Here is an 11,148-nt window from a genome sequence, read left to right on the forward strand (position 1 = left end):
TTTAACTTTTGGGCCATACCTATCATTCTCCATAGCTATCTTAAAACTAATAGAATTATGGTCACTGGTCCCAAAGTGATCCCTCACTAACACTTCTGTCACCTGCCCTTCCTTAATTCCCAAGAGAAGGTCAAGTTTTGGCCCCTCTCTAGTCGGGCCATCCACAGACTGAATGAGAAATTCCTCCTGAATACACTCAACAAATTCCATTCTTTTCAATAATAGCTCTTGCATAATTGTTCTTTTTCTGAATTTTACTGGAATAGTCCATCTATATTGCTATTTGCAAATGATCTATGAATATGTGCCTCCGACACACTTTGTCACCTGTTCCCGATGGTGGGGTGAGTCCAGAACAAGGGTGTCATAGTTTTAGGATAAGTGGTGAAACTTTTAGAACTGAGGTGAGGAGAAATTTCTACATGCAGAGGGTGGTGAATATGTGGAATTCACGACCACAGAAAGTAGCTGAGACCAAAATGTCGTGTGATTTCAAGAAGAAATCAGATATAGCTCTTGGGGCTAAAGGGATCAAGGGATATAGTGGCAAGGCGGGGGGGGGGGGGCGGTGGGGGATCAGGATATTGAATTCGATGATCAGCCATGATCATAATGAATGGCAGATCAGTCTCAAAGTGACGAATGGCCGACTCCTGCTTCCAGTTTCTATGTTTCTATGTTTCTGCCAAGTGGACGATTTTGACTTATAATAAAGGCATTGCATTTCCAACGGAGAGGTTTGCACATTTATGCATCAGTCTGGTCAAACAACTCCTGATGGCTGCAAGGTTCAGCCCCCAGTATCTTATTTTATAGATATATCATTGGCAAACAGATCAGAAACTCCAAGGTATATTACGCTCTTATCCGAGACCCCAACTTTTACATTTCATTCTGGCATTAGGTGGCACAGTGGCACTCGGGCAGCACGGTGGCACAGTGGTTAGTACTGCAGCCTCACAGCGCCAAGGACCCAGGCTCAATTCCGGCCTCGGGTCACTGTTTGTTTGAAGTTTGCACATTCTCCCCATGACTCTGTGGGTCTCCTCCGGCTGCTCCGGTTGTGTCCCACACTCCAAAGATGTGTAGGTTGGATGGATTGGCCATGCTAAATTGTCCCTTAGTGTCCAAAGATGTGATGGGTGAGATGGATAGGCCATGTTAAATTGCCCCTTAGTGTCCAAAAATGTATAGGTTAGGTGGATTGGCCATGGTAAATTGCCCCTTAGTGTCCCAGAAATGTGCAGGTTAGGTGAATTGGCCATGCTAAATTGCCCCTTAGTGTCCAAAGATGTGCTGGTTAGGTGGATTGGCCTTGGTAAATTGCCCCTCAGTTTTCAAAGATGTGCTGGTTACCTGGATTGGCCATGCTAAATTGCCCCTTCGTATCGAAAGCTGTGCCGGTTAGGTGGATTGGCCATGCTAAATTGTCCCTTACTGTCCAAAGATGTGCAGGTGAGTTGGATTGGCCATGCTGAATTGCCCCTTAGTGTCAGAAGGGTTAGCAGGGTAAACATGTGGGGTTATGGGGATAGAGTCTGGGTGGATTGTTCTCAATGCGAGCTCGATGGGCCAAATGGCCTCCTTCTGCACTGTCGGGATGATATGATTCCACGAATAGGGTGAGCATAATGTGTTTTACTCCAGGTATGATTCAGTTGATCCACTAGGAAGCTTTTATCAACTCAAATTTTACTTAAGAACACAATTAGAATAAAACGAAATGAATTAGCATACTTTTCTAACCAATTAAAATGCTCAAACATGAGAAAATCAAATTAAAAAACAGGTCCTCAAGGGTCATAATCTCCGGATTACTGCCCGAGCCACGTTCAAATTGGCATAGGGAGGCAAGAATAGGGGAAGTTAACACGTGGCTGAACGAGTGGTGTGGGAAAGAGGGGTTCTTTTTCATGGGACACTGGCATCAGTTTTGGGGCAGGGGGGACCTATACCGTTGGGATGGTCTCCACCTGGACCGAGCTGGGATCAGTGTTCTGGCGAAGAGAGTAAATAGGGTGGTCAATAGGACTTTAAACTAGAGATTGGGGGGGGGGGGGGGGGAAGGGAAAGTCAGGGAACCAAGAGGTGAAAGAATCAGTGGGAAGTGTAGCTGCTTAGGATTACAAAAAATCACGAAAAGACAGCGCTCAGGAGAGGTTACGATATTCCCCATCTCACAAAATATGACACAGTGTCTGGAAAGGCTCAGTAAACCAAGGTCCACCACACTACGAAAACAAAAAGGGACGGTCAATAGGGAATTAAAGGTGCTATATTTAAATGCCCGCAGTGTCCGGAACAAGGTAGATGAGCTTGTGGCCCAGATTGTGACTGGCAGGTATGATGTGGTAGGCATCACAGAGACGTGGTTGCAGGGGGTTCAGGACTGGCAGTTAAACATCCAGGGATTCACAACCTATCGAAAAGACAGAGAGGTGGGTAGAGGGGGCGGGGTTGCCTTGTTAATTAGAAATGAAATTAAATCAATAGCACTAAACGACATAGGGTCAGACGATGTGAAGTCTGTGTGGGTAGAGTTGAGGAACCACAAAGGCAAAAAAACCATAATGGGAGTTATGTACAGGCCTCCTGACAGTGGTCAGGACCAGGGGCACAAAATGCACCACGAAATAGAAAGGGCATGTCAGAAAGGCAAGGTCACAGTGATCATGGGGGATTTCAATATGCAGGTGGACTGGGTAAATAATGTTGCCAGTGGACCCAAAGAAAGGGAATTCATTGAATGTTTACAGGATGGCTTTTTGGAACAGCTTGTGATGGAGCCCACGAGGGAACAGGCTATTCTGGACTTAGTGTTATGTAATGAGCCAGACGTGATAAAAGATCTTAAAGTAAGGGAACACTTAGGAAGCAGTGATCATAATATGGTAGAATTCAGTCTGCAATTTGAAAGAAGGAAGGCAGAATCAGATGTGAAGGTTCTACAGTTAAATAAAGGTAATTACAGGCGCATGAGGGAGGAACTGACAAAAATCGACTGGAAGCAGAGCCTAGTGGGAAAGACAGTAGAACAGCAATGGCAGGAGTTTCTGGGAGTAATTGAGGACACAGTGCAGAGGTTCATCCCAAACAAAAGAAAGGTTATCAGAGGGGGGATTAGGCAGCTATGGCTGACAAAAGAAGTCAGGGAATGCATCAAGGCAAAAGAGAGAGCCTATAATGTGGCAAAGAGTAGTGGGAAGTCAGAAAATTGGGAAGGCTATAAAAACAAACAGAGGATAACAAAGAGAGAAATAAGGAAGGAGAGGATCAAATATGAAGGTAGGCTTGCCAGTAACATTAGGAATGATATTAAAGGTTTCTTTAAATACATTAAAAACAAACGGGAGGCAAAAGTAGACATTGGGCCGCTCCAAAATGACGCTGGTAATCTACTGCTGGGAGACAAGGAAATAGCTGAGGAACTTAATAAGTACTTTGCGTCAGTCTTCACAGTAGAAGACATGAGTAATATCCCAACAATTCAGGAAAATCAGGGGGCAGAGTTGAATATGGTTGCCATCACAAAGGTGAAAGTGCTAGAGAAACTAAAAGGTCTGAAAATTGATAAATCTCCAGGCCCAGATGGGCTGCATCCTAGAGTTCTAAAGGAGATAGCTGAAGAAATAGTGGAGGCGTTAGTTATGATCTTTCAAATGTCACTGGAGTGAGGGAAAGTCCCAGAGGATTGGAAAATCGCTGTTGTAACCCCACTGTTCAAGAAGGGAACAAGAAAAAAGATGGAAAATTATAGGCCAATTAGCCTAACCTCAGTTGTTGGCAAAATTCTAGGATCCATCGGTAAGGATGAGATTTCTAAATTCTTGGAAGTGCAGGGTCGGATTAGGACAAGTCAGCATGGATTTAGTAAGGGGAGGTCGTGCCTGACAAACCTGTTAGAGTTCTTTGAAGAGATAACAAATAGGTTAGACCAAGGAGAGCCAATGGATGTTATCTATCTTGACTTCCAAAAGGCCTTTGACAAGGTGCCTCACGGGAGACTGCTGAGTAAAATAAGGGCCCATGGTATTCGAGGCAAGGTACTAACATGGATTGACGATTGGCTGTCAGACAGAAGGCAGAGAGTTGGGATAAAAGGTTCTTTCTCAGAATGGCAACCGGTGACAAGTGGTGTCCCGCAGGGTTCAGTGTTGGGGCCACAGCTGTTCTCTTTATATATTAACGATCTAGATGACGGGACTGGGGGCATTCTGGCCAAGTTTGCCGATGATACAAAGATAGGTGGAGGGGCAGGTAGTATTGAGGAGGTGGGGAGGCTGCAGAAAGATTTAGACAGTTTAGGAGAGTGGTCCAAGAAGTGGCTGATGAAATTCAACGTGGGCAAGTGCGAGGTCGTGCACTTTGGAAAAAAGAATAGAGGCATGGACTATTTTCTGAACGGTGACAAAATTCATAATGCTAAAGTGCAAAGGGACTTGGGAGTCCTAGTCCAGGATTCTCTAAAGGTAAACTTGCAGGTTGAGTCCGTAATTAAGAAAGCAAATGTAATGTTGTCATTTATCTCAAGAGGCTTGGAATACAAAAGCAGGGATGTACTTCTGAGGCTTTATAGAGCACTGGTTAGGCCCCATTTGGAGTACTGTGAGCAATTTTGGGCCCCACACCTCAGGAAGGACATACTGGCACTGGAGCGGGTCCAGCGGAGATTCACACGGATGATCCCAGGAATGGTAGGCCTGACATACGATGAACGTCTGAGGATCGTGGGATTATATTCATTGGAGTTTAGGAGGTTGAGGGGAGATCTAATAGAAACTTACAAGATAATGAACGGCTTAGATAGGATGGACGTAGGGAAGTTGTTTCCATTAGCAGGGGAGACTAGGACGCGGGGGCACAGCCTTAGAATAAAAGGGAGTCACTTTAGAACAGAGATGAGGAGAAATTTCTTCAGCCAGAGAATGGTAGGTCTGTGGAATTCATTGCCACAGAGGGCTGTGGAGGCCGAGACGTTGAGCGTCTTCAAGACAGAAATTGATAAATTCTTGATTTCTCGAGGAATTAAGGGCTATGGGGAGAGAGCGGGTAAATGGAGTCGAAATCAACCATGATTGAATGGTGGAGTGGACTCGATGGGCCGAATGGCCTTACTTCCGCTCCTATGTCTTATGGTCTTATGGTCTTAAAATATAATTTGTATCAGCGAGCTGTCTCTATTCCAATTTGAAGCAATATCCACATAGACACACAGCTTTCTTCAGAATCAGTTAGCACAAGTATGCTGACGTGGTGCTAGATTTCCTGTCTTTTAACAATTCTGGATGGAGATCCAGACAGCAGTTTCCAGAGAAGGATGTTTTTTTTATTTATTTTACTTCTGTCACAAGTAGGCTTACACTAACACTGCAATGAAGTAGCTGTGTAAAGTCCCAAGTCACCCCACTCTGGCGCCTGTTCGGGTACACTGAGGGAGAACTTAGCACGGCCAAGGCACCTAACCAGCACGTCTTTCAGACTTGTGGGGGGAAACCAGAGCACCTGGAAGAAACCCACGCAGACACACGGGAGAGCGTGCAAACTCCACAGAGACAGTGACCCAAGCTGAGAATCAAATCTGGGTCCTTGGTGTTGTGAGGCAGCAGTGCTAATCACTGTGCCACCGTGCTACCCCTCTCCTCAGTCAGAAAAGTACATCTCATCTCTGTCAGCTTCTAGTTTCCAAATTTATTCATGGGGAAAAGAGGGGCACTGTACTGTCTCAACTCAAAAGCAGCACCTAAAAAGCAACTGAGTTTGAATTCTCTCCGTAAGCCAAGCTCCACCCAGTCATATGACCCTACCTGACAACCAACAAAACCATAGAATCATGGAAAGCCTACAGTACAGAAAGAGGCCATTCGGCCCATCGAGTCTGCACCGACCACAATCCCACCCAGGCCCTACCCCCATATCCCGACATATCTTACCTACTAATCTCTCTAACCTACGCATCTCAGGACGCTAAGGGGCAATTGTTTTAGCAGGATTTTTTCAATTCAGTCGTGGGACATGGGCATCGCTGTCTGGCCAGCATTTATTGCCCATCCCTAGTTGTCTGAGGGCAGTTGAGAGTCAACCATATTGCTTTTGGCTCTGGAGTCTCATGTAGGCCAGGCCGGGTAAGGGCGGCAGATTTCCTTCCCTAAAGGACATCAGCGAACCATACGGGTTTTCCCGACAATCGACAATGGTTTCACAGTCATCAGCAGATTCTTAATTTCAGATTTGTTTTTAATTCGAATTGCAACATCTGCCTTGGCGGGATTCAAACCCGTGTCCAGAGAATATTCGTTTCCAGAATAATAATCTGGCAATAATACCACGAGGACTTGGCCTCCCGCTCATTGGAATTTAGAAGAATGAGAGGTGATCTCATTGAAACATATATGATTCTGCAGAGCCTTTACAGGGTGAATGCTGAGAGGATATTCCCCCCGCGCCGCCACACCCCCCCCCCCCTCCCAACCCCTCCATGGGAGAGTCTCGGACCAGAGGGCATAGTGTCAGAATAAAGGGGCACCAGTTTAAGACTGAAATGAGGAGGAATTTCTCCTTTCAGAGGGCTGTGAGTCTTTGGAACTCCTTGTCACAGAGAGCAGTGGGGGGCAGAATTCTTGGAAACATTTGCAGCTGAGATTGATAGATGTTTGATCAGTAAGGGGATCAAAGGTTACAGGGAAAGAACAGGAAAGTGAGGAGTGTCGGAACAGGCATGATCCTATTAAATAGTGGAGCAGGTTTGAGGGGCCGAATGGCCTACTTCTGTTCCTATTTCTTATGGTCTCTAACCCCTGCTCCATGTTCTTTTAGCTAAATTCATCTTAAATTTGCACCTTGTTCGAATTTGCCTTTCTTACTACAAGTTGGCTTTGTGCAAGCTTATCAAACCATCGAGGCTGCATCGACTCCCTGACAGAGTTCCTTAACTAAGCCCGCTGCCCTGCCCTATCCCTGTATCCCAAACATTTAACATAGCAAATCAATCCAAGACATCTTTGGATACGAAGGGGCAAATTAACATGACCAATCCACTGAACCTGCACATCTTCGGACACTAAGAGGGCATTTAGCACGACCAATCCACCGAACCAGCAGATCTTTGGACAGTAAGGGGCAATTTAGCATGGCCGATCCACCTAACCGACACAACTTTGCTCACTAAGGGGCAACCTAGCGTGGCCAATCCACCTAACCCGCACATCTCTGGACACGAAGGAGCAATTTAGCATGGCCAATCCACCTCACCTGCACATCTTTGGACACTAAGTGGCAATTTAGCATGGCCAATCCACCTAACCTACACATCTTTGGACACTAAGTGGCAATTTAGCATGGCCAATCCAACTAACCTGGACATCTTTGGACACTAAGGGACAATTTAGCATTGCCAATCCACCTAACGTGCACATCTTTGAGATGTGGGAGGAAACTGGAGCACCCGGAGGAAACCCAAGCAGACATGGGGAGAATGTGCAGACTCCGCGCAGACGATGGCTTAAGCCAGGAAGTGAAAGCGGGTCCCTGTTGCTGTGAGGCAGTAGTGCTAACCACTGTGCCACCGTGCCACCCACAATTTAATGATATAAATTCAAAGAACAACTCAATTTAGACACCATCCAACCACCACGTGTGATTTTCACAGTGTTGGGTCAGTGACTGGCCTGGTAAGGCCTCCGAGCAGGCGAGTTGGACCATTGAAATATTTTACATTATGTTACGCTCTCTGACTTAATGGTCACAATTGAAATGTCCGTTGACAACGGGCAGGATTTTACAGCATTGGAACAAGCAAGACTGTAAAATCCCGAACATATTTACAGGTTAAAGTTTGACTGACCTAATTTCCCCATTAGATACCAGATAGCTAAAAATGCCACACTGAATTGGGGTACGGCGGTGGGGGGGGGGAGGTGGGGGGTGCTTAAGGGCTTTGCTTTTGAATCCTCTCCCCCACATTGGGGATTGGATCACCCCCCACCTTAACCCCCGAATCTGAGCCACATAGAAAAGCACTCAACCTCCATCCGAGCTATCCAAGAACCTCACTACCAGAGCAGACCAGAACCCCCTCCCCAAGTTTGGGTACACCTCAAGATCAAATACCCCTTAAATCAAAAACGCCCCTCCCACTTTGGACTTTTCAGGATTCTTATCGATACACAAAACAAACCTTCGGGTTTTGCCCCCGCGCCGTCCCCCCCATCTCCCCCCGCCGTGGATTAGACCTTCCCTCCAGAATCAATAACCTCCCTGGGGCGGCATGGTGGCACAGTGGTAAGCAATGCAGCCTCATTGCGCCAGGGACCCGGGTTCAACTCTGGGCTTGGGTCACTGTCTGAGCGGAGTCTGCACAGTTTCCCCCGTGTATGCGTGGTTTTCCTCCAGGTGCTCCGTTTTCCTCCCACAGTCTGAAAGATGTGCTGGTTAGATGCATTGGCCATGCTAAATTCTCCATCAGTGTACCCGAACAGGTGCCGGAGTGTGGCGAATATGGGATTTTTGCAGTAACTTCATTGCAGTGTTAATGTAAACCTACTTGTGATACTAATAAATAAAACTTTTAAAACGTCATTGCCGAACCATTGATATTGGCTCTAAACGCATGCCCATGCTGTGTGGGTTATGCATGCAGAGTATTTAATCGGGCTCTCTCTACCTTCCCTCTTTTACAGTTAACATAGTGGCGATTGTGATCCTGTCCAGGGGAAAATGCGGACTCTCCAATTGCACCACTCACTATCTGGTGGCCATGGCAACAGTGGATCTCCTGGTCATTATTTTTGAGATTGTACTGTTTCGGATCAAGTACTATTATTTTCCTATGTCTTTTCTGGACATCACCCCTGTCTGTAGTGTTATCATTGTCCTGTTCCGTGCAGCCACTGATTGTTCTGTCTGGTTCACTGTCACTTTCTCTTTCGACCGCTTTGTGGCCATTTGTTGCCAGAAGCTATCAACAAAATATTGCAATGAGAAAGCTGCGGCTGTGGTTCTCGCAACAACAGGCATTCTGCTCTGTTCGAAAAACATTCCCTTTTATTTTTCAAATGCACCTGGGGAGATAATCGATAAAGTACCGTGGTTCTGTACTGCACGTCCGAGCTACTATACTGAGCCTGGGTGGGTGGGATTTGATTGGCTTGATACGGTTTTAACCCCATTGCTCCCATTCGCTTTAATTCTACTGCTCAATGCTCTGACAGTCAGACACATTGTTGTGGTCAGTCAAGTCCGTAAGGGACTCAGGGGTCAGAACAGTGGAGGGAATTGCAGTGACCCAGAGATGCAGGGCAGACGGAAGTCTATGATTTTACTCTTCAGCATATCCGGCACTTTCATACTTCTGTGGACGGTCTATGTTATGGAATTCCTATATTACAGTATTAGAGGAGAAAGTCCAGAGGGTTATAATGAATCTGAAGGGCTATTTTTGCAAGTTGGATATCTGCTGGTGAATGTAAATTGCTGCACAAACACATTTATTTATGGGGTAACTCAGTCCAAATTTAGGCAGCAGGTCAAAAGTGCGATGAAATATCCAGTTGCCTCAATTATTCAACTAATTAATAAACAAGTGTGATGCTACTGTGCTTTTAAGGAATGTAGTTTAACCCTGTTTCTCTGAATTTTTTTGTAGCGTTGCCATGATGTCTGTTGGAGGCATATAATGGGCCATTTGGTTTATTTTTAATTTGGGCCTGATGTAATGTCCTGGAGTTTTGGGAGTTTTACGACCCTTTTGACTTGTTGTGGGGAGATTGCTTGAGAGGTCAAGGTCAGGTGGCTCGTTCACAGAGGAATCCAAGGCTTCACTTTTAGTTTTAGTGAGTAGCTGTTGGACTCCAAACTGAAATGCAGTGTGTTTCTGTGTCTCCCCCTGATATTAGACATTCTGCTGGCTAGGTGGAAGTAGTCTTTCTTCCTCTCTGGAGAGAACATTTTGCTGTTGGTTGTTTGCTCGCTGGAGGCAAGCAGTGGTTCTATCTCTGCCTGAAGGTGGACTGGGAGCTACAGGACAGGGGAGTCAGAGTTTCAATTCTGCATCCAAAGGACTAATTCACAGCAGGTATTGCAGAGCTGAAAAATCACATGAATGTATGTATTTTCTGTGCTAAACTGAAACGGGGTGGGGGAGTGGGGTGGTGGGTTGTCAGAATGTTTGCTTGGTTGGAAAAGAAAATTGAACTGTTAAGGTTTGTATAATACCACAATTGGTTTTTCTCTTGTTTGTAATTGATAAACGTTCTTGCTAATTTTCTTACTATACGTGTTAACTGTATTCTGAAATAAACGTTGTTTGGTAAAAGCTCCCTAGTGGGTCAAAGAAGAAACAACAGTACAGTACAAAAACAGGCCCTTCAGCCTACCAAGCCAGTACCGATCTCGTTGACCAAACACCTGTATCCTTCGATACCCCGCCTGTTCATGTGCCTATCCAGATCAGTCTTAAATGTCACTAAGTGTCTGCCTCAACCACCTCACTTGACAGTGCATTCCAGGTCCCTACCAACCTCTGTATAAAAAGAATTCCCCACCGATTTCTACTGAACCTTCTCCTACTCCCCCCCCCCTCCCCCGCCCCGCGGCCTTACGTTGAACTTGCACTCCCTTGCAATTGCCATTTCTGCCCTGGGAAACAGCTTCCAACTGTTCACCTTATCTACGCCCCTCATAATTTTACAAACTTCGCCCCTCAGCCTCCGTCTTTCCAGAGAGAACAATCCCAGTTTATTCAATCTCACCTCATAGCGAAGACCCTCCATACCAGGCAACATCCTAGTAAACATTTCCTGCACTCTCTCCAAAGCCTCCACGTCCTCTGGTCGTGTGGTGACCAGAATTGGACACAGTATTCCAAATGTGGCATTACCAACGTTTTATACAACTGTAACATAATTTGCCAACTTTTATACTGGATGCTCTGGCCGATGAAGGAAAGCATGTATATGCTTTCTTCACCACCTGGGTCTTTTGAATCAAAGCTGTCGTGAAACATCTCACGCTTACCTGTGCCAAAATTTATGGTCCAGGCTGACTTCATAAAACACTTGGAGCTTCTGACCTAGATTCTGAGACAAGGGAAATATGGGCATCTCACACAATAGCTAACCGCTGAAGTGCAACAGAGCAGGACATATCAGACCA

The 11,148-nt window shown here is 45.8% G+C and overlaps 1 protein-coding gene across 1 annotated transcript in view; it reads left to right on the forward strand.

Annotated features, from left to right (window-relative positions):
* LOC144482214 (putative G-protein coupled receptor 139) overlaps window positions 1-9,583 on the forward strand; it is a 30,289-nt gene extending 20,706 nt beyond the window's left edge. Inside the window, exon 5 of the mRNA XM_078201413.1 lies at window positions 8,676-9,583. Coding sequence (XP_078057539.1) covers window positions 8,676-9,583 — 908 coding nt within the window. The remainder of the gene's footprint in view (window positions 1-8,675) is intronic.
* The last annotated feature ends 1,565 nt before the right edge of the window (window positions 9,584-11,148 follow it).

This window comes from Mustelus asterias, unplaced genomic scaffold, assembly GCF_964213995.1.
Source record: "Mustelus asterias unplaced genomic scaffold, sMusAst1.hap1.1 HAP1_SCAFFOLD_35, whole genome shotgun sequence".
NCBI classification, from domain to species: Eukaryota; Metazoa; Chordata; class Chondrichthyes; order Carcharhiniformes; family Triakidae; genus Mustelus; species Mustelus asterias.